Source organism: Lasioglossum baleicum, chromosome 8, assembly GCF_051020765.1.
Source record: "Lasioglossum baleicum chromosome 8, iyLasBale1, whole genome shotgun sequence".
NCBI lineage: Eukaryota > Metazoa > Arthropoda > Insecta > Hymenoptera > Halictidae > Lasioglossum > Lasioglossum baleicum.
This window is the reverse complement of record NC_134936.1, coordinates 3,355,645-3,380,727: the sequence shown is the minus strand read 5'-3', so window position 1 is coordinate 3,380,727 and position 25,083 is coordinate 3,355,645. Positions and strand designations below refer to the sequence as shown.

The 25,083-nt window shown below is 38.7% G+C and overlaps 1 protein-coding gene and 1 long non-coding RNA gene across 3 annotated transcripts in view; one reads left to right on the top strand and one right to left on the bottom strand.

Annotated features, from left to right (window-relative positions):
• The window catches only part of LOC143211547 (uncharacterized), a 315,481-nt gene that overhangs the window by 223,242 nt on the left and 67,156 nt on the right, over positions 1-25,083 (top strand). The gene's annotated exons all lie outside the window — the stretch shown is intronic.
• LOC143211543 (acyl-CoA Delta-9 desaturase-like) overlaps positions 21,775-25,083 on the bottom strand; it is a 99,117-nt gene continuing 95,808 nt past the window's right edge. For both annotated transcript variants that reach the window (XM_076429324.1, XM_076429323.1), the window contains exon 8: positions 21,775-22,558. In XM_076429324.1, coding sequence (XP_076285439.1) covers positions 22,441-22,558 — 118 coding nt within the window. In that variant the 3' untranslated portion in view covers positions 21,775-22,440. The remainder of the gene's footprint in view (positions 22,559-25,083) is intronic.

The following is a 25,083-nucleotide window of genomic DNA, read 5'->3' as shown; positions in this document are numbered from 1 at the left end:
AAAAGTATAATTACTTTTTAGAAATTGGACCAAAAGACTTATTTGATTTTTCTTGAGATGTTAGAAAGATTAGTTTACTTATCAAATAATTTATACGCTCCGAAATTATATCTTTCATGCACTGAAGAACAATGTTGTAAACGACTGCAGCGAAACTCAAATTATTAAGCTACAAAAATTAGTAATTATAACTTTTACATATGTAATTTTAACAATTAATTTAATTACTTCGATGACCTCTTTGTTAGATGAAATTATTTATTATTTTATTTGAATAAAGTTAGTGAAATAATTGAAAATCATTTGTTTGAACTAAACGCCACATGAAACTAAAATTTTTTGTTATTTGTAAAATACCAATAATAAAGTATTTAAAATAGTTTATTATTTCAAATAAAATATTCTCAACCTTGATGTGCATGCAAATATACATAGATATCGATACTTTCGCGTAAGTATCAACGAGGTACGAATTCCTTTGATAAAGTTAATACAATCGATACCCTTATCGGTCCAATCACTATGCAGTCTAATGATCGCTAGCGGCTTATCCCAAAACGCTTATCATCGACGTAACACTTCCCAGATAGCACAGGATGACTTACAGTCGCCGTTTTCACGTCCGTTCTACGTCTTTACGTCTTACGTCTCAGTAAGACGCTTTTTAGACGTCCATATAGGCATCTTTTCTGGGATGTCGTTTTGACGCACGAAGGAAGGTGCCTTTTATGCATCTCATTTCTGCCGTACAAACGTCGTCCCAGCAAAGATGCCTTTATGGGCGTGTAAAAGTTGCCTCTTTCGAGACGTCGTTTTCACGTCAGAAATGAGATGCATAAAAGGCACCTGCCTTCAAACGTCAAAACGACGTCCCAGCAAAGATGCCTTTATGGACGTGTAATAGCCGCCTCTTTGGAGACGCCGTTTTCACGGCAGAAACGATTGAAGTACTTACGAAAATATGTGTATCTCTTAATCGTTAATATACTAATACTATGCTTCATTTAAAAAAAAAGTAGTTTGATTTTTACCTAAAAAATATTTTAACAGAAGTTTATCTCTTCTAATAATTATATAATATGTTAAAATACGTGTTAATAACGTGTTAAAATATTTTTGATATAATAATTATATTATTATATAATATATTATAATTATATTATTATATAATATATTATATATAATCAATATATAATAATTATATAATTATTAGAAGAGATAAACTTCTGTTAAAATATTTTTTATATAATAATATATATGATTTGATATGGTTTGAGCCTATAAGAATAAAAAGTAATGAAGCTAATAGCAAAGGTTCGCATGGATCAGCGAGGAAGCCATCATGAAGTTAAACGGTAAGTCCAGAGTTCGAATGCCGCTCAACTGCATAAAAATTTCTAAATTGTAATAAGGTTTTTTCAAAGACAAAGTGGAATATTCTCTCAAGCAGTGCATGAAAGTAGTAATATATATACAATGTAGATTCTAATTTTTTTTAATAACTTTTTCTTAAATTTGAAGATTTTGTGCGTCTGAAAAAGACGCATAAAGAATGCCTGAAAGACCTCCGAAAAGATGCATAAAAGATGTCCAAAAAGACTTGTTAAAGATACGCCTTTCAGGCAACTTTTTTTACGTCTTTACGTACATCTTAAAGACATCAAAAAGACCTATGAGAGACAACTTTAAGTCGCACAGTTTTGTATCAAAGATCTGTTAAAGTCGTACCAAGTACGTGAAAAAGACGTGCCACAGACGTAACGTACGACTTTAAGACGTACAGTGATCTGAAGATTTATCAAGATATTGATTTCTCTATACTAAATATACAAAATTTGGTGTGCCAAAAGTAAGTTAAAGTATCGTTTAATAACACTGTCCAACATCAAATTTGTGTCACAATTACATTGTGATGGTGGTACTTGTAGAGTTTTATGCGCTGATTCCGAATCTGCTCTTAATTTTTCTCCTAGACGAGCAGTTCTTGAGAAACAAGACTTCGACAAAAAAAATTTCAACTTTAAACAAATATTGTGATGGTATTATAAAAGATATTGAATTGTTCTTTGCAGCAAAAGATTCTGTAGACTTTCCCGAATACAGTGATATCCAATATTAATACATTATAATTGTTTAAACATGTTTAAATATTATATAAATATTTTTTTTTTCGAAGTTATGTTTCTTAAGAACTGTTCGTCTAGGAGAAAAATTAAGGGCAGATTCGGAATCAGCGCATAAAACTCTATAAGTACACCATCACAATGTAATTGTGAAACAAATTTGGTGTTGGACAGTGTTATTAAACGATATTTTAACTTACTTTTGGCACACCAAATTTTGTGTATTTAGTATAGAAAGATCAATATCTTGATAAATATTCAGATCACTGTGATTATCGCGATAAATTTTGTTTTCAACATTACCATTAAATATGTAATCAACTTGTTTATTTTTATAAATGAATAAATATTACTGTTATCGTGATTTCATTGAAAATATGAGTATTAACTTACTTTTGTTATCCACTGTATCCTACTCCACAGATAAAGCCAAGTATAATTAGACAGCAGATCTTCAAAATTTTTTACCTGAATTTCAACAAACTGACAATGAGTGAAACAGGAATGTATTTTCTTTCTTCTACTAACCCCTTCGGCTACAATATCGTGTGAGAGACGTGGTTCGTCGATCGGGCCAAACTTACAATTAGTTAAACAACACACGTGGGAGACGTGGTATTTCGTTCGGGCTTCACCCGACAAACTAGAACTACCGAACTAGTCAAGATGACGGGAAACAAAACTAGAGGGGTGTTGTTGCTCGCTCGCTTCGCGAGCTTCGCAAGTAGGGTTGTCGTAGCTCGCTCGCTTTGCGAGCTCGCGAGAGGGTTAGTGGTACGGATGTTATTTGGTGTGTGACTCTCCAAGAGTCACACAAAGAACTTCCCGATTAGTTAGTTGTAGTATATTATTATCATTATTAAGTGTACATTTTAAGTAGATTATACGTTTTCAGGGAAATTCAATAGTTTTCTACTTATCAAAATGTTTGCTATATGGCGTCGCATTAAACCAACATCGTAGGCTCGTTGCTCGCTTGGTTCCTTGTTATAGCATACTAATGTTGCAAAATAAATTGTCTTAATTAGTTTTTCGCAAACGATACAACTCATCATTATCCGGGTTTGCAGTATTGATCTTGGTTTTCTTCGATACTGTTAATTTAAATTGTCCCAAAATATATAAACCGCGCTCAATTTTGAAACTCTGTTCAGTGCTACATACAACATTTGTACAGTTCGCCTTTCTGATTTTTTAAAATCCAAACATACTTTCTCGTATGTTTGTCCCTGACTTTTATGAATCGTAATCGCTTCAGCAGGAACCACTGGAAATTGACTACGTGTGATTTGATATTTTTCCTCACTCGACATATTTACTTGATTTGATATTTTTATTATTGGTGTTAAATTTTGATCAATATTTGCATTTTTCATATAATCACGATAACGAGTTCTTACTTTCACTCCTACTCTGGCCAATTGAAAATCTAACCACAATATAGACGGAATTTTAGTATTTTCTTGAAAAGTAATAAATTTTAATATTCCGCATGTGTGTGCTCCATTAACCAATTCGTTTTCAACATCAATGTTATTAATAGTTATCATATAGTTTATATTAATTTTCAATTTAAAATTTAAAAAAAATTTTTTTTTTTAATTTTAAAAAAATCGAAAAAAAATTTTTTGTTTAATTACGTTTGTTTCTACGGTGGAAACTTTCCGTTCTCTCGTATAAATTGCATTGTTGAATGAACTTCTTTCGAAAAAAACTAAAAAAACTAAAAAACTACTTGACCAAAATGGACCAAAATCTAATCAGCTTTAAGTTACAGCGGGGCACATCGATTGCATCATTCATCATCCAGGTCGCGTTGTTACTTTTTCTGAAAACGTTAACGAAAAATTTGATTACATAGAAACGGCCATACGCACATACACATACACATACACACACACACACACACACACATACGAACATTTTGCTGAAAATAGTCTAAAATGACTGCAATGACCATGAAACGTGAAGATCTGCTAAAAAATCGATTTTCGATTTTCGGGGTCATTACAATAACTTCCCTATAAAATCGGGAAGTTAAAAACGAAAAACATCTTGCAAAATAAAATTAGTTGTACCTTGAATATGTATTTACATATCAAAAGATATGTGCGATTTTCACGCCAAAATAAGACGTTGCGCGAAACATCTACAATAAATCTATCTAAATATCTAATAAACGATTTCGCATTCGGTAAACAAATTATTGAATACTTTTCCACTTAGAGATAACAGTCAAAATGACTGGTATTGGTATGATACAAAATTATTTTGATTCTGAATAAATTAAACGAAAATAAAATTCATTATATTACTCCTTTAGTTATCGCCGTAAAAGTCATTACATCATTCCAGGAAAAAATGTAACATGAAGTAGGAATTTTAAAACGAAATTGTAAAACCAGTCATTTTGACTGGTCTGGTAGTTCTAGTGTTAAATGAAACTGTGTATTTGCTGTTTTGAACTAAACATGATACAAACACGCGACACAGTAGAAACATGACGTAGCATAACTGAGGAAGAAGAAGAAGATTACTTGTTAAAGCGCGGTGCTCAACTTCCGTTTTCTCCGAGCACATGAAAAACGAACGAGAGTAGTGTCTCCGCAACGCGACGTCTCGTTTTATAAGAGCGCGGAAAGATAAATAATTGTAAATACAGTGGCCGAAATTTCTATAAAGTCATCTTCTTTTTCATACATATTTTAAAAATATCACCATTTTTGTTGATTTATCGTATCTGGTCTTGTGCCTTGTAAACACTCGGATAGAGGGACTGCTTACTCTAGACCGCTATGTTTATTATTTACGTTTGTTTTGATTTTTTTTCTGTGTGGTGCAGAACACAAGTGCGAAGTTTCTATAAAGTGTTTCTCTGTATTCTGAGCAGAGAACTACGGAAAACTGCGAATATTCTAAAAGTATTAGTTTTAGAACTCACAGAAATCCTGTTTGTTATAATTTTATTCACGTGTATGAGAATGCCGAGAGGAAAAGTACTAACAAGTGAAGAAAAAGCATCAATCGATGCTTATAAAAATATGTGTGGGCTGCTCTAATCGCGCAATTGCTAAGAAAACTAATGGGTACTAAACTAGACTAATCTAAACTAGACTAATCTAATCTAAACTAAACTAAACTAGACTAATCGGTAGAAAACTAAACTAATACTGTGATTTATAATTATATCAATTTACGTGAAAATTACGGAAAAAATCATCTTTTAAAGATAGTAATAAAAAATAGTCAAAGAGACAACATTCAATATTAATGAGGTCTGCAGCTAAGAAAAAGAAAAATGCAGCACAATTTCGAGCTGAATTGGAGCTCCCAGTAAGAACAAGACGTGTGCAACAACTTTTAAATTCTTCTGGACAAAAATACAACGTAAACCAGGCCTTAAAGAAGTACATAAACCGGCCCGTATTGATTTCGCACGGGCACAAAACACAGTGACTTTATAAAAATTTTGGTGAGTGTATAGAATTGCCAATCATTCTACGTTGCTTGTAAATGTGGTTCTCATTTCTCCCGTAATCTTATCTCCGATGTGTAAACAAAGACACAATTGTATGTTCGAACTGATTACGTTGTACGGGATTAAATGAGAATCTCCATTGTAAATCAACATACAGTGGGTGTAGAAAGTATTCGTACACTGATAAATTTCAAACAAAACTGTGAAATTGTTGTTTATTAACTATTTTTTCTGTAAACAATGAATACGTACATATTCTGAGATGTCTATAGAATAGATGCAATGCAAAAAAAAATTAATTTCTTGATTAACTTGCGAATGTAATAAGGAAAAACAAAAAATCGACTGAAATACACCAGCAAATAGTATTCGTACACTCCTTAATTCGAACTGCGTAGGGAACAGTTCTTAACGTAAACATACCATGTAAACATAAACAAATTGCGGTGTAAGTATGATTGATCTCCTCAGTATATTTAGAAACGTTGTTGGCATCAATAGCAGTTCAAAATCCTGAAATATTCAAAGTTATCGTTGAAAAATGGGACGGAAACGTGCGGAAACAACGATAGAAGGAAGAAAAATTATTATTAATTTGCACAATCAGTGTAAAAGTTTAGCAGAAATTTCGCGTATTGTAAGTAGACCTCGATCTACTATACAAAGTTTAATTGATAGGTATGGGCTACGAAAAAGACTACAAAATAAATTAAGAAGTGGACATCCACGAAAAATCAATGAATACACTGGTAGAGTTATTATTAGAATGGTAAAGACAAATCCAAGAATAAGTGCAATAAAAATAGTTGAACACATTAAAAATAATTTAAACATTGACGTATCTGCTAGTACTGTGCGCAGTTTTATACGAAATTCAGGATATCACGGACGGGTGGCCCGTAAAAAATTTTTCGTAAGTGAAATGAATAGAAAGAAAAGACTGGAATTCGCAAATAATAATGTAACTACACCAGTGGAGTACTGGAATAAAGTGATCTTCACAGATGAAAGTAAATTCAACATTTTTGGGTCTGATGGACACTGTACCGTTTGGAGAAAAAAAAATACAGAATTGAAACCACAAAACTTAAAACCTACAGTCAAACACGGTGGAGGTTCAGTACTTGTTTGGGGCTGCATGAGTGCAGCTGGTGTTGGCTCATTAGAATTTATTGATGGAATAATGAACCACAGGGTCTATATTGACATTTTGAAACGTAATCTTGATCTTAGTGCAGAGAGAATGAATATTAAAGATGATTTCGTTTTCATGCACGATAATGATCCCAAGCATACTGCGTATACACTCCGGGACAAAAAGATAGCACATTTTAAAATTAACGTAATATTTATTTATTTAACATTACAACCAAGGTTTTATTTTTACGCATTCTTGCAAAATATCGATGTAAACAGACACAAATGAAATTGAATAGAATTTCGCCAGTGTATACAATTTTATTTTAAAAAAAAGAATTTTTAAGGAAATATGGTGTGACAAAATGATAGCACATTTAACTGAAAATTATGTATAACAGTAAATCAACGAATGATAATTAATGCTTAATATTTTGTGGCCCCTCCTTTACATTTAATAACAGCCATCATTCTCTTTGGCAAAGATTCATAGAGTTTTTTAATGGTTTTTTGCTCTAATTGCTCCCACTCATCTTGAATACATTTTTTTAATTTGGCAATATCTCCAAATTGTCTGCCATTTCTATATACAGCTCGGGCAAGATTTCCCCAACAATTTTCAATAATGTTGAGGTCGGGTGATCTTGCTGGCCAATCTAAAACGCGAATTTTTTCTCGAGAAAAGTACTCTTTTACTACTTTTGCTGTGTGTACTGCGGCATTATCCTGCTGAAAAGTATACTTCTCTCCAGCAATTCTGGTCGCGTACGTGTTTATTTGTTCCTTAATCATTTCCAAATACATTTTGCTATTCATTTTTCCTGTTATAAATTTGATTTCCATTTTACCATAGTACCCGATACCGCACCAAATCATCACACTACCACCTCCCATTTGTCGACGACTCAAAAACTGTTCCTCTTTTCGCATATCGTGAAAATAGTAACTCAGACCATCAGGTCAATCTAAGTTAAACCTCTTTTCATCCGTAAATATTATTCTTCGCCATTTCTTTCGCATATGAATATTCTTTTCCGCAAAGTGTAACCGATTGTTCTTATGTTGCACAGTTAACCAAGGCTTTTTCTTTAATTTTCTTCGTTGTATGTATTTGCATTTTTGTAAAACACGTCTCACATTCCTTATATTAGTGTCTACACCAACACTTTGCGCAATTTGCCTTGCAGTCATCTTAGAATTCGATGCTGCTCTTAGTATTGCACGACGTTCCCAGGCGCTTAGACTTTGCGGATGTCCAGAACTCTTCTTTTTACCATAGTTTTCCGGATTTTTCAAGAAATTCATTATTACTTTTCGACTTCTATTCATAATTTTTGCTATTTTTGTCACTGAATATTGTTCTTCTTCCAATTTTATTATAGTGTGAATCTCACACGCGTTCAATCTCTTTCCGCGACCCATTTTTCATAATATTTCGCCTTTTTTAAACAAATATACAACAGGAGGTAATTTCACGGACTTTATTAAATATGTTCCGAGGTTGTTGTTCGCAATTCGCGAGCTTCGGTGTAACTGGAAAGCGTAGATTTACTACACGTGCTATCATTTTGTCCCACTTGCGAACCACAATATTTACGTTTTCATTTCTAGAGTTCTGTTGAAGTAAATATTGTCGATGATATTCAGTACATTACATATAGAGGCATGTCAGAATATGTTGACATATTAAAATACTAATTTTCTTCGGTTTATTCTACCAAATGAGAAAAAATAGACGATGTGCTATCTTTTTGTCCGGGAGTGTAATACCAGAATGTGGATACTACATAACACACCGGCGTATCTGAAAACTCCGCCACAATCTCCTGATATCAATGTTATAGAACACCTGTGGGATTATTTAGAACGACAGATCAGAAAACATGAAATTTCTTTAAAAATGCACTGAAGGAAGAGTGGAACAAGATTCCACAACACGTGACCTCAAATTTAGTAAATTCAATGCCGAGAAGAATTGCAGCGGTTATAAAGGCCAAAGGCTATCCAACCAAATACTAGTTAACAATTTTTTAATGTCACATTAATTTACACTACGTTTTTTTTCTCAAATTGTAAACAGTTAGAGACTGTACGAATACTATTTGCTGGTGTATTTCAGTCGATTTTTTGTTTTTCCTTATTACATTCGCAAGTTAATCAAGAAATTAATTTTTTTTTGCATTGTATCTATTCTATAGACATCTCAGAATATGTACGTATTCATTGTTTACAGAAAAAATAGTTAATAAACAACAATTTCACAGTTTTGTTTGAAATTTATCAGTGTACGAATACTTTCTACACCCACTGTATGTACACCCAAATAGCACAGTCACTAGAAGTTATATATGATACTGTTTGTAAGAGATAAAAAATTTATATGAATTTTTCCATAAATATAAAAATTTCTAAGTAATTCATTTAAAATAAAACTAGAGGGTTATTGTTGCTCGCTCGCTTCGCTCGCTCGCGAGTAGGGTTGTTTTTGCTCGCGGGTAGGACTGCTCTTGCGAGAGTGTTAGTGGTACGCATGGCTAGTAGGGCCTGCAGCTATTAATGTTTTTTATTTCGTGTGTGACTCTCCAAGAGCCACACAAAGAACTTCCCGATTCGTTAGTTGCAGTATATTATTATCATTATTTTTAGTACGTTTTAATAAGATTATACGTTTTGAGGGAAATTCAATAGTTTTCTACTTATCAAAATGTTTGCTATATGGCGTCGCATCAAACCAACATCGTAGGCTCGTTGCTCGCTTGGTTCCTTGTTATATCATACTAATGTTGCAAAATAAATTGTCTTAATTAGTTTTTCGCAAACGATACAACTTCTCATTATCCGCGTTTGCAGTATTGATCTTGGTTTTCTTCGATACTGTTAATTTAAATTGTCCCAAAATATACAGGGTGTCTCAAAATTAGGTCCGGAGCCGAAAATGGGAGGTTCCTGAGATCATTTCAAGCGACATTTTCCTTTGAAAAAATGTCGTCCGCGGCTTCGTTAACGAGTTATTAACGAAAAACACGGACCAATCAGAGCGCGAGCTAGACGCGTGCAGCCCGGCGCGCCGGCAGCCGAGTGTCGGTGGCACGCCGCGATACAATGTATTCGATGAAGGCGTCGTTTAAAACAAATGAAATCGTTCCCAAGGAGATATTGATTTTTAGAGAATCATATGATTCTCGAAAACACCGATTCGAAGATTATGTAAAAGTGTGGTGGTTGTATGTGGTAGTCAAATGGATTTACGGCTGAATAAGTGAGTTTTTGATTCAATAAGTTTGTGCTTCTTCTACCGTTCGGGTAAAGTTGCCGATGATGTGGGTTCTCACCGATTTCGATGACTTTGAAATATGTTATAAATTCGATGTTTTAAATATCTTTTTCCTTTGAAATGAAGCTCATCGACATCGGCGAGGAGATAGTATGTACATCGATCGATTTACAATTACAAATTTTTACAATAATATCGTAAACTAAAGCCGATCGGCAGAAACTGTAAAGGGAAATGTTGTTCAGAATCATGGTATTGACAACATATCCAAAGCTTATCGAAATCGGACAGGAAATAGTACATCGATTGATTTACAATTACAAATTTTTACAATAATATCGTAAACTAAAGCCGATCGACAGAAACTGTAAACGGAAATGTTGTTCAGGATTATGGTATTGACAACATATCCAAAGATTATCGAAATCGGATAGGAAATAGTACATCGATCGATTTACAATTACAAATTTTTACAATAATGTCGTAAACTAAAGCCGATCGACAGAAACTGTAAAGGGAAATGTTGTTCAGAATCATGGTATTGACAACATATCCAAAGCTTATCGAAATTGGCGAGGAATCACATCATCGAGAAACTTTTGTTCGTTACGACATCGCGGCGTGCCACCGACACTCGGCTGCCGGCGCGCCGGGCTGCACGCGTCTAGCTCGCGCTCTGATTGGTCCGTGTTTTTCGTTAATAACTCGTTAACGAAGCCGCGGACGACATTTTTTCAAAGGAAAATGTCGCTTGAAATGATCTCAGGAACCTCCCATTTTCGGCTCCGGACCTAATTTTGAGAAACCCTGTATAAACCGCTCAATTTTGAAACTCTGCTCAGTGCTACATACAACATTTGTAAAGTTCGTTTTTCTGATGTTTTAAAATTCAAACATACTTTCTCGTATGTTTGTCCCTGACTTTTATGAATCGTAATCGCTTCAGCAGGAACCACTGGACATTGACTACGTGTGATTTGATATTTTTCCTCTCTCGACATATTTACTTGATTCGATATTTTTATTATTGGTGTTAAATTTAGATGAATATTTGCATTTTTCATATAATCACGATAACGAGTTCTTACTTTCTCTCGTACTCTGGCCAATCGAAAATCTAACCACAATATAGACGGAATTTTAGTATTTTCTTGAAAAGTAATAAATTTTAATATTCCGCATGTGTGTGTGCTCCATTAACCAATCCGTTTTCAACATTAATGTTATTAATAATTATCATATAGTTTATATTAATTTTCAATTTAATCTCAGTCAATAATTCGTTTTGAACGGATTGTTTTTTTGAAGATTGTAATATAAATTTTTTTTGTACTTTCATCGATATTCTTTGAAAATGTATTCTTGGAAGTAGAGATGATTAACTCACTCTTGCATTGGGATAATTTTCGATTATTGTAAGCGGAAACATTAGCATAAGGTACAAAAAAAAATTTTTTTCTAAATTAAAAAAATGAAAAAAAAATTTTTTGTGTAATTACGTTTGTTTCTTCGGTGGAAACTTTCCGTTCTCTCGTATAAATTGCATTGTTCAATGAACTTCTCTCGAAAAAAATAAAAAAACTAAAAAACTACTGGACCAAAATGGACCATAATCTAATCAGCTCTAAGTTACGACGGGACACATTGATTGCATCATTCATCATTCTGATCGCGTTGTTGCTTTTTCAGAAAACGTTAACGAAAAATTTGATACCATAGAAACAGACGCACGCACGCACGTACGCACTCACGCACACACACACACACACACACACACACACACACACACACACACACACACACACACACACACATATACGAACATTTTGATAAAGATAGTCTAAAATCACTCCAATGACCATGAAACGTGAAGATCTGCTAAAAAATCGATTTTCGATTTTCGGGGTCATTACAATAACTTCCCTATAAAATCGGGAAGTTAATTATTGTTATTAAGCTGTAGTAAAACGTTGAAGAGAAATGTATATCTTGAACACGTACACTACTGTGCAAAAGAAAGAAGCACCCAGTATAATTATAGGATATAATGACAAAAACAATATCTTTATTCAATTAAGCAGCGGAATCCTTTTTCAAAACTTACTGTGTTCTTATTTGATTTTTTACGCTTTTCTATTAAATGTAACCAGGTGCTTTCTTTTGCACAGCAGTGTATTTGATACATTCCCTAATAGCATTTACAGTTGGTCAACGGTGGCCAACGGTTGGGAGTTTGTTGGGGAATGGTTAGTGGTTTCCGGACAAATCCTCAACGTAGGGACAACGACGAAAAATTATGTCAATTCGCCGACGAATACCCAACGTTAGGCCTACAGATATTATAGTCGGTTAAGTAACGTGAAATTTACAACGATTATACTACATTGGCCCAACGAAAATCTGTCAACATTTAAATATATTGTCTAACAGACGCCAGTAGTGTTGCTGCAACCAAAAATAAGTTATATTCCAAATTGATTTTTTTTCGTATTTCTAAATATACTTAAAATTTGTAATTTTTGCGCGATGGTTGATCCACTAAAGTTTTATTGTGAGCAGCCTTAGAATTTTTTCATTTCTTTAATTTTTCCATTTTCCAAGGGAAAGGCAAGGGGGGTAGTATAAGAAGACCCTTTTGGATTTCTTGAAAATGGGTCTTCCTTTTTTAGATACTTTAATTTTAATTTGTTGACGTAGTATCTAGTAACCCTAATCATAGCATCTACGAACAAGAATCATCTGTAGGTTCAGCGTTAGGGCATGTACTTACTACGCAAGCGGGTCCGGGTTCAAGTCCGACGTGGGTAGGTTATTATCTTAGTTTTTTCCTTTTTTCCCCAAAATTTTACCGTGAAAATACATTTTTAATATGTATATTATTTATGATATACCATAAAAAGAGAAAATCAGAATGTGGGCTCTGTGGGTTCGTCTTGTAGCAACGTTGGCTCTAGGTTGAGTGTGATTGTTGGCCCAACTGCAAAAAAAAGATTTCCAACGGTTGCCCAACGGATACCGCCAACGGAGGCCCAACAAAACGCCAACCATAAATGCTACTAGGAAATTATGTATATGTATGTACCCTGACAACCAAAAATTTCATTTCTGCCGAGCGTCTGCGCGCGCATTAGTGACTTGTTCTGCCGGCCGTGGGCGCAGGGCTTTCGGCCATGGGCAGAACGAAGGCAGAATGCAGGCAGCTGGACCCTGAATCTGGCTTTGTTTAAGAGGGCAGCACGGTCGCGCTGATGCGGCAAATCCCGCTTTACAGCCAATTATTGCTAGTTACTAGAATCTTACTAGATTTTGGGTCGAAAAAATGGGTTTGCGCCCTGACGTTTTTTATCCTTATTTGAGCACATTTTGGGCTGGGTGAGGGCTCATTCTAAAGAGGAAGGTTCATCGCAGCGCGCTCTGGTCATCATATCAGTCAAAAAAGTCTTTTAGAGACAGAAAAATGCATTGAAATCTGCGGGTGCTTTTCTAGATTTTTTCTCTACTTTGAGCCCTCATATTATTAGATATAAACATAATCTCGTTAAAATCATGACTAGAGCGTGCTGCATCTAACCTTCCTCTTTAGAATGTTTAGAATTCCTCCTCAAAATCTAGTAAGGTTCTAGTTATTTGCTAGTTTTGTCACATGACTATCCTACCGTCGGAGAAAAAAAAGAGGGAAACAGCATCCGCTACATCAGTGCGATCGCGCTGCCCTCTTAAACAGAGGCAGATTCAGGGTCCAGCCGCCAGCATTCTGCCTTCGTTCTGACCATGGCCAAAAGCCCTGCGCCAACGGACGGCAGAACAAGTCATTAATGCGCGCGGAGACGCTCGTCAGAAATCGAGCTAATCTTGCCTTGAGCAGCTCGAAGCGTAGCTTCGACCGTATTCTCCCCGTTCTCCGCCCTAGGCGGGATCTGCTCATGGCAGGCCTGGTTGTCAGGGATATATATATATATGTATTGTACATATAATTGTTACATTCATTACTTTTTATTCTTATAGGCTCAAATCATATCAAATCATATAATTATTAGAAGAGATGAACTTCTGTTAAAGATATGTTTTAGGTAAAAATCGAAGTACTTTTTTATTAATGAAGCATAGTATTAGTATATTAACGACTAAGAGATATACTGTCATGTCGTCTATCGTTTCGTGGCAGAAACGTTAGCGACTCCGGGTATTTACAAGCGATACCGCCGGGCCGCGTTCGGCCGCGCGAAACGCAGTCCACCCGGGACAAAAAATGTCCGCAGGCCCGTCGTTTCTCGAGATTTGTGATGTCAAGTTCGAGCGCCAGGCACGGAAGGTGCCACGCGAAATTCGCGAATACGAACCCTTCGAGAAACGACTCTACAAGCCTGCGACAATCGAACTTAGCCTGATATGTTACGCTAACGGTCGCAGGATACTACGCGGGTCGAGCACGAGGCGTTCCCCGCGGCGGGAAGGTTTCTCACGCAATAAACACTCTCGTAAGATTTGAGCTAACACAATTTATTCGTCCGATGGTACAAGAACGTTACCGGCAGCGACCGGCAGCGTTTTGAGGTTAGCCGGCGCGTGACAGGTGGTCGGCGACGATGGATCGTCGCACGCGCGATTTGACCTTCTCCGGTCCTTCTCTTTACGCTTTGAATCTGGCAGCAACGTGACTTTAACGTTGGCGTACGCGAGCTTCGCGTTCTACGCCCGAATTCCGATGGGAAACGCGTTACAATAGCCTTTTCGTCGGCAGAACGAATCGCGGAAATACGACGAGAGCACGTGGCAGCGTCGCACCGTGGGACGACTCGAGGTTCGATTGAAACTTCAACGCCGCGCGGATTCTCGTTAAATTAAATGGTGTCTAGTTCCACGCTAAACTCTGTCACCGCGTGCGTCGAGGTCAGACGACGCGCGGATCCCTTCAACCGACCTCTATTGGAACTAGCACCCGCCAAATATATTTTCCCCCGCGCGTTCGTTGACCGACGGGTTCGCCCCGTTCGCGAATTGAATACCGTTCTCCGCGACTACCGGCAGCTTCGAAGCCGCGTCGGTGTTTCGCCGACGCGATCACGGACACGACACGCTTACCGAGCCAACGCGAGAAAGATCACTGTACTACGTTGAGATCTGACAAAAGCTTAACCAGGGTAACGATGAATGGTGGCACGTTCTCGTCCCTCTGTTCCGGCAGCTTCAATTCGCAATAACGCAAAGTACTATCGAATTACGCAATGATTCAGATCGATTATTCGCGACTATCTCGCATTAGAGCCAACGAAGAAGTGATCCTCTGCGCGATCGCTCGGGAACGCGGAAGCGAAGCGTCCTCCCCTTTCCGCTCTCGTCCCCCCGCGTACAATTCGACCTATCGCTAATAAATTTTCGGACGGGGCCTAGCCTCGCGCGACGGTCCCTGACGTCCGGCGATTCGTCGTTTCTCCGGCAGCGGTGCTCGTGATTCGCTGCTTCCCTTTGAGGTGATCGACGCGAGCCAATCCGGCAACTGGCCAGGTTTCTCTCTGGCTGAGGCGACGGCGAGGTAGCTGAGATTCCTGGCTTGGCATCGCATGTCCTCGTCGGCGCCTGCAGGTTGTTTGTCCCGGGCCACGTGGATCCCTCGATTCCTTGGTGCAGGAGTTTCGCCGGCGCCGTTCCTTTTCGATATTTCGGCGGGAGAGGTGCCTCGGGTCCCCCCTTGGGGCCCGACTACGGTCCTGCAGATACGCGTCGCGCAATTGGCGCGACGCTCCAAAATATTAGAACTCGCCCATGGGTCTCGTCCGCACCCAGGACGAGCGCTCGCCACAGCGCCTCTCGCGTATTTGGCTGCCAGAGGGTAACCCGGTCTTCCGATAACCGGCATCGGGTGACGTTGGCAAAACTGCCACGTCACAATACATATCTAATATAAACACATACAATATATTTGCTAAATAAACAAAAACATTTTATTGTGAAAACATGTATTGTTATAGTATACAGGGTGTTTCACGCAATTGTTTAAGCCATAACTCCGTTATTAATGCTGTAATGAATATAGTTGACGCGAGACATCTCCCCCGAATACCGAACATGAGCGCGCCACGCGAAACCGCGAAGCGCTACCTCCCGCGGCAGCCGCGAGGTGGCTACCGCGACACCGCGGATTCTCGCGAGTAAATACATCGCGATACACGGATAAATAGGGCAGCGAAGGCTGCATCAGACAGTTCGAGTTACGGTCTGGCGATTAGAGAGAATTCTCGAATGCTATCTATGATTGTACTACGAGCTGTCCCCAACCTTTTCCTACGCACCACTCCACGGCCCCAAGTGTCACACGGCACGAGAAATCCCTAACGCTCAGGCGGCATCACGGACCTAAGGACTGAGCGTAACCCTGGGGGGGGGGGTGACCCCAAAGACGGAAGGGGAATCAACTTGTCGGCCATCTTGGTAGGCAGATATGTGGTGCGCTCTATAGGCGATTTTAAATACTAGTGTAGCGTCTGTAACACGTATATAGTGTCAGTGTAGTAGTCTGTATACTTAACACTTGATGAATCGTCGTGCTTTGTGTTTTCTGTGCGTTGATACACATTGTAACGTTCCGATTTCGCGATGCCTCGTAGCTCAGGAGTCGACCAGGGTTCTGACGGGTAAATTAATGAAGTGAAGGCGAAATCGGGTAAACAGAACTTTATTCTCGCACTGCGAGTATTAGAAAAGAACGTGTAATACAAACAGAAGATCCTTCATGCAGGCCGGCGAATCCGGCCGCGTAACAATATATATTCTGATGACCGCGATGACGGCGGATGGAGCCTACGGCTACTTGCTAGCTGGTTCGGCGTCCCTGGTCTGGTAATGAACGGAAAGATAATCCGACGATAATGATAAAGCGATCAGGCGGTCGGGAGCAACTAATAACTAACCGGTACGCGGCGTGCGCTTTCGCGGAAACGGTTCCCGAAGTTCGGCGGTACGGAACGCGGTATCGGACGGCGCGAGACTTCGCGGAGTCTCCTCGGATTTGCGCTGGAAGGTGGGAGGTGACAGGATACGGTCGGAGATCACGGCCCGACGCAGCGTAGGCGCCGCGGTTTTCCCTCAGAAGCACCTGAAGGACAAACCACGGTTCGTACGTATCTCAGAGGCACCTGAGAGTTTCGTACCCGCCGCCGCCACACCAAATCGCGACCATGAACCGCGAAGGTTCGACCCACGGACAGGGCCGGAGGCCAATCGCTCCGTGCCGGACGGTCGGAGAGCCGAGTGGTGCCGCAACCCTCACACAGAAGCACCTGAGCGACGGGTTACAGATGCACGCACCTTAGAGGCACCTAAGGGTATTCGTGCCCACCACACCGACACGACGGGTCCGGTCCAGCCAAGGCGATGGCACGGCGATCTCCGGGAGCCGTGGACACGATGGAGAGTCGTCTCCTGGAACTCGTGCTTCCAGCCTGCGTTCTGGACGGATGTATAGCTCTGAAAAGGGCTCGTACGATCCGGTGTGCACGGGAGTGGTTCCAGGCGGACTCCACTCGCTTAGTATTCCGGCGCGACTTATATAGCGCGCGGAAGCGCGGACCATGTAGAGTGCCGCTCTCGGTCGAGCGGCCGCGACGCTCTCCGATTGGCGCGCGCTTGGTCTCGGCGGTGATTGGCGCGCTCTTGTGTCGAGAACATCTATAAATATAGGTGCGAGCGGTCGCTTCCGTTCACATGATGTTCGTGACGAGGTATCGCCTCGTCGCAACATTAATATCATTTAATAGTGTAGGATCTCAGGAAAAATGGGGGCACCGCCGCCGCGGGAATCGAACCCCGGCCTCACTGGTGGTAGCCGATCGACTAACGCGCTCACCCACGGAACCCTCCCATTCTTTCCAATATCCTACAGTACACTTGATCTGGGGGTCCTGATCCCACAATAGTATCTCCCTGATCCATGTGCCACCGATTTACTCACAGTAAAGTGCGTTCTGTTTCATGCTAGAGATGTAGCACGGACGAGGACAGACGCTACACCAGTATTTAAAGTCGCCTATAGAGCGCACCATAGATCTGCCTACCAAGATGGCCGACAAGTTGCTTCCCCTTCCGTCTTTGGGGACACCCCCTCTCACCCATAAATCTACTTTTATCAGTCCTTAGGTCCGTGGGCGGCATACACTGCGAGCACCTCGTTCCCGACTACCTGCGCCATGCGAAGCAGAGTACGGCCATAAGACGGTCATTGCGGCCACCGCCCAGTGTCGAGATCGTTCTCGAATCGTTAGTAAGCTAAGTCCTAGTCAGTAGTAGTCTGCGTTTCCGAATCCGCCGTCGCGTGTATTTCTGTTTTACGCCGTCGATAGTCTTAAGTTGCGCGTTCCAATCATTTCACGTTGCGTCCAGTTCATTTCGCGTTTCATTCACTTTGCGTTTCGCTCCGATCATTTCTCGCTGCGTTCATTTCGCCGTTACGTTCACTTTCGATGTATAATTCGCGTTCCGATAAAACCCGTGTCACTCATGTTATAACCGATCCGCGTCGCCGTTCGACGCACATGTTGTGATACAGGGCCTCGGCCCATAATAAAGAGATCTGTGTTACCCGTATCAGTGTTGTTCATTCGTGGTTCCGAAAAACCCTGGACAGCCGATTGAGTCGGCACATTCTCCCTACGTTCGAATGTTACAATGCATTTACGAAAAAAATATTGTAACGGTTCTCGTTCGGATCGCGAGTAATTCGCGGCGTATCATCCTCGGCCGTTGTAGCTCGTCGTGCCAGGGTCGAATCATGAGCGAGGACGGGATCGGAATCGGAAGACTTGGTGCGCGGGGTGAAATAATGACTCATGGTGTATTTTGATAAAACCTCGCTGTACTTGTTCCGCGGAGCTAGTGAATCGCGGTGTCGGAAATAACGGAGATCGCGGTGTCGGGCATATCGGAGATCGCGAGGACGGAAATAACGGAGATCGCGAGGACGGAAATAACGGAGATTGCGGTGTCGAGCGTCACCGAGGTCGAGCGTCGAGGTGTGGTGTATTTTAATCAAATCTCGCTGTGTTTGTTCCGCGGAGCTAATGAATCGTGGTGTCGGCAATATCCGTGATCGCGGTGTCGGAAATATCGGAGATCGCGGTGTCGGGCATATCGGAGATTGCGATGACGGAAATATCGGAGATCGCGGTGACGTTATTCGCGGCTTAGTTTCGCGGTATTTCGCGTGGACCTGGTGCATGCAGACGCTTACAGACTAGGACTAGGATCTCGGCGAGGATGCATCATTCTACCCAGGTCTGGATTGTTGGGGTTCGGAATGTCGGTAGCGTACCGGACATTTACGGTTTCCCGGGTAGGTCTTTCAGCGACGGGGAAGGATGGCGCATCTCTTCCGTCGAGCCGACTCCGACGCGGTCGGAATTTCAACGGGACAGCGTGCCTCCTCTGCTTCGGTGCGGACGCAGTCGTCGCCGGCTGAAAACGGAGTGCCTCTCGACAAGGAGGAGTTCACGCAGCGATACAAGCTCGTCGTCGTAGGCCAGGGATTAGGATGGTGTTCACCTAGGATATACTTACGAAGTCATAAGTCTGCGGGTTGGTGTTTCTCATATCAGCGTTGCGAACGGAATGAGAGATCGATTCGTGGACGTTGCGCCTTTTATAGGCCTAAGTGGGTGGTGAGGAGGTGAAGTGCGGCAGGGTGTTCGAAGTGACGTTTTTTTTCCATTTCCCGCCAGATTTACCGTAATTCGGTATCCGGCATCGGCAGTTTGTCGGCGCGGGGTACCGCGGTGAGGGGCGACTCTATTCGGCAGCGGGGAGCCGGCGCGGCGCACAGTGTCGCAAACCATGGACAAAAATCGAAAAAGTCACATCTTGATATCGATTCAAAACTATGTTCATACTATGTTAAAATGTCCAAATAATCATTTTTTGAAAACAAAAATTTTAAAAATGCAGTAGAAAATTAGTTGCAGGGAATCTTATAAGCGAATATTAGGAAGATCAAATAGTACATCAATTCTCAGCGTAACTTGTTTACGTTGTGATATGAACAAAACACGTTTCTAGGAAATAATTTTTTTAGGAAATAATGGCTAGGGGTTGGCTAATTGTAATTCAACTTTAAAAATTTTGTAATACTTATATGCAACATAATAATTGACCTGAAATGAAACAATAAAATTTTATAGGTTTCCCTAATCTTTACCAGAGGATAAAAAAAAAACGTATCCGAACGTATCGGTAATTTTGGTTGTGTCTATTCCTAAGATAGTATATTTTGATATTATATAAGTCTAATTTGCGACTTCCGGCGAACATCAGAGTTATTTAACAAAATATGTAGCAAGTACCGGTCAGCAGCCGAGTACGCGAATATCCTCTTGTAGATATATGAGATTTGACTACGGTTGTTGAATAAATAAAAGAATGTTTATATTACATAAATTACAGATATGATTAAATAAATAAAAATTAATGTTCTAATATCATTGATAATTATTTACAAAAAGGTAACACCCTCTGATCACGCTGATTTTTTAATATGTTATCCAGGTCAGCACCCCGAATAATGTTGTAATGGTGTTACTCGCTGGTCATTGTTTATAAAAAAGTTATTAACAAAAAAAATTAATCTACTTTTTATATATTTTAAAAACACGTTTCACATTTTCTCCTAGTCAGATAACGTGTGTAAATTTTCCCGCAGTAAAATGAATGTATTATACGCATTCTGGTATCAAGTATGTCGTTCACTTGTAGAAAGCGAAGGTTCAGATTCTGATAATTATGAATAATTTATAATAAAATGAATAATTTAAGGGAAACAATTGTTTTTTTAATATCTATATTTTCTATTATACTTATATGTATTTATTTTTATCTATTATTTTTATGTATTTATCATTATCTATTATTTTTATGTATTTATTATTATCTATTATACTTATATTTCTATTATACTTACATATTAATTATGCTACTTAAAAATTGTAAATATCACGTACTGATAACGCGCAAAAAAATTAAATTTTGTTTATTAAAATCGTTTTTTATTGTTTAAATAAATTACTATATTTATAATAATATCATGTTCAGATTTCTTTCAATATAAAGAAGAAAACCCATTTTGTTTCATGTCTCTATCATGAACAGAACGAAAGTTATTGATTTTTGTCCAAAAAACAGGTATTTCGCGACACTGTGCGGCGGTCCGCTACTCGGTGTGTTGCCGACTCGATTCGGTTTCGGTCGGACTCGCCCGGCTATATTCGGTGCGCGGACTTTTAGTAACAGGCCTGCTTATGACAGGTCTGTTACAATATCATAAGAGAAATGGGCCCTTAGATTTTTTAGGTGCAACTGTGTATGTGCAATTATAACAATTGCATCATTTCTTCAAATGGAAATACATATTTTTTGTTACACTAATCCATTCCTCTGTTCAATCTACGTAAAAAATTGTTTGAGTACCAAATATGTATAAATATGAATACAAAATATGTGTAGGTACAAAATGATCAGTTCTCGAGATATTTTCAAAACCTGTCTTTATTGAAGAAAATGCTTATTAGTTAATTAATTAATGTTCGTATAATATAAATGTATGTCGATTAAGTGTGTGACACACACGAATTCAAAGTACATTAAAAGTAAACATTTAACTTCCAATATTAAATAAAGATTTATTTTATATTTGAAACCAATATTTCATTCGTAATAGGAAAGGTGTGCATGTCTTCCAGCATATTCTGGAACAAATATTTTGCCATGATAAACATAAAATATTTCCTGCATATTAAAAAAAATATTTTATTTCTTATATTAAATATACATTCATTTTATATTTAGAAAATAATATTTTTCTCGTAACATGAAATAAATATCTCCTGCTTATTTAAAAAAAAATTTGTTACGTAATGTAAAATAGATATAGTGTATATAGTATATATTTTAATATTAAAAACAGATTTTATATCTATACACCTACTATACACCTGACAGGCATGCATCGATGCACATACGTATTGTGGTTTTTTAACGATAATATAATTGTATCGCTCGAAACGATGACTTGAAAAGGCCACCGATTAATTCTTTTCTTAAACAAGTAACGCTCTCATCACGTTTTCACTTATTTTCTCGACCTTGAACGTGTCAAAGGAACTAGTCGATGGTTCGAGAAATTTTCTAATACCGTCGATAAAACATTTTCTGGTCCGAGGAGGACTCCAATCTTGTTTTCTTCGCGGGAACTGTTGATACAAATTCGATATTACTAAACGATTCATCAAACGACCAACTGACGGGTGTGTGTATAATAAATATTAATAAATATGTAATATAAATATTAATCGACGTTGTGATCAATTGATCACTTTTCTTTCGATACCCGACCCCTACAGCGAGAACTCATCCCAACATTCTCGCAAAATCCCTTGAATACGATTACATTAATTGGATTTGTTTATGATCTCTACTTCCTTGATCTCCTCGGACTCCATGTCCTTGTCTCCCCAACCCCACTTCGCACCCTCGTGACTGTGAACATGTTTCTGCGCCTGATCGTATCTGTTGAGCAAACGAAGAAGTTTATGTCTAATATTTTACATAAAAGCTTATGTATAATACAGTTGCAACAGGCTTGTTATTAGCAGACCGTTCACCGAAACCGCACCGCGTCGTCAACTCGCTGCGTAGCAGTGATACCAGAATGAGCTCTGAACGGAGCTCATGTACTCTCCTCCTTACGCCTTCCACTATTCCATTCCAGCACCGTGCGCAGGCGCACACTCCACGGTCCCCATCGCGCACGTGCAACGTGTCTCCCATTCGCCCCACTCATTCCTCGTCATCTGAGAGTGGGTACATAATTTCACCGTGACTCCTCGCATCTGGCATCACTGCTGCGTAGCGAGTCACCGAACCGACCGCACCGCGCGTTTCCCTCGCCCAGAAACTACTGTTGACGGGAAACGGAAGCCGAAATAGGCTAAAACGTATACGCGACGTCACCGGAACTTCCGTGTAAAATCACCCCGCACTACCACTCCTCACCACCAATTGAGAGCTATAAAAGCCATGACAGACACGGCTCGAGCTCTCGTTTAGTCCTGATCCGAACACCGATCTGGTAACATCGATTCATATTGTAAGTATTTCCTTTCGTTCTTACGAGGAGACCTCGCGTATCGAGAACGTCGGATCGCAACGAATTTTTGTGTAGACATAACTTACGCACCCTCATGAACTATCCAATTGGTTTTAGCCGCCAACACGAACCCGTTTTCGAGATAATCGATATTGAAATGCGACATGTGCGTTATATTCCATGAGTGAAAACCTCTTGTCACAGCGGTCGGTGGCCGAGCGATTTGAGCATTGTCTGCATTTTTTATAAATTTTTTTTCACTTTCCTTTTTATTTTTCTATACGTGCTCTTCAATTTTTCAAATTTCAACTTCAACTCTTCAATTTCATCTTCAATTTTTATTATTTTTATAGTGATTTAATTGCAATTGTTATTTTTATTACACTTTTTATGTCAATTGCACATTCGTTCTTCTGATAAAGCTAGGTTTAACTTTGAAATATTTGAAAAATTGAAGTTGAGATCGACGAGTTGAAATTGAAGATGAAATGGAAATTGAAGTCGAAGTTGAAATAGAAGAGTAGAAATTGAACTTAGAATTGATGTTGAAATCAAAATTTGAAAAATTGAAGAATTGAAATTGAAAAATTGAAGTTGAAATTGAAGAGTTGAAGTTGAAATAGAAGAATAGAAATTGATGTTGAAATCGAAATTTGAAAAATTGAAGAGTTGAAATCGAAGAGTTGAAATTGATGTTGAAATTGAAATTTGAAAAATTGATGAGCACGTATAGAAAAATAAAAAAGAAAGTGAAAAAAAATTTATAAAAAATGCCGACACGGGACACGAACCCCGACCAATCTCGTTTGTAGACATTCGCTCAATCCGCTCGGCCACCGATCCACAGTGGTCTGGAGATCCTGTTTTCGTGGCCAATATTATTTTAGCATTATTTCAAGAGTTAATATCATAGTATTGTAGGTCGTTGAATTTGTCTTGACGTCCGCTTATGATTATGAAATAAAAAATATATAGTGAAGTCTAAAAAATAGGGGTGGCCTTGATATTTGAAGAAAAAAAAATGTTTTCCAAATTTTTTATATTGACGTTTAGAGAAAACTGAATGCTGATTAACTTTTGTTGAAACCGTTTTTTTGTCAGATCATCACATATAACTGAAAAATTGTGAACAATGCTTCTCAAAAGTAGTTTTTTCTTGGCTTACATTAAAAAGACGTACATACTAACATTTTTCAACATGTCTAAGCATCAAGTAATGCTACCAATATGAGTAATATATATACATATATATTATGATTTTTGAATTACTAATTCTGATTCTAATTCTATATCCTCCAAATATTCAAGCATGGGCAAATCATATTCGTCCTCTTCTTCTAAATCTTCGTTGTCAATTGGTTCCGTTTCCAAACATAAAGGAGACAATAAGGACAATACTTCAGATGGTAGACTTGATTTTTTTGCATATTTCTGTCTTCGTTTCTTTAAGCTTATGCTTGATATTAGAGGATCCGATGTTACCATGGCTCTGTTATAATTTTCAAATAAATAAAGAATTAAATATAACTGAAAAATAACTAAAAAGAAGAAAACCAAACAACTTATAATGATTTAAAATTAGCAACAGTTATGCCTACCTATGGAATATATCGTGCAAATTATTTTTCCGACTATCCTTTCGTAGTCCAGTCGCCAGGTACTTTTAATAGGAAAGTATTCCGAACTTAATGAAATTTTGTCACGTCATTTAGGGGTACTCTGGGGTGTCGAATCTCAGTTTTCGACCTTGAGGACCCTGTGCTAACTTGGGGAGGGGGAAAAACCATGATTTTTATTACCTTGTTTTGGGTTTTCGCCTATTACTCAAAAACTGTGGGTCCTATGAACTTTTGTCTTCAATTTTTGGAAAGAGCATTAAATTTCCTTCAAATTTCACTGGTCAATCTTTTTTTTTGACCAAATAGACACCGAGAGACTGGCGTTC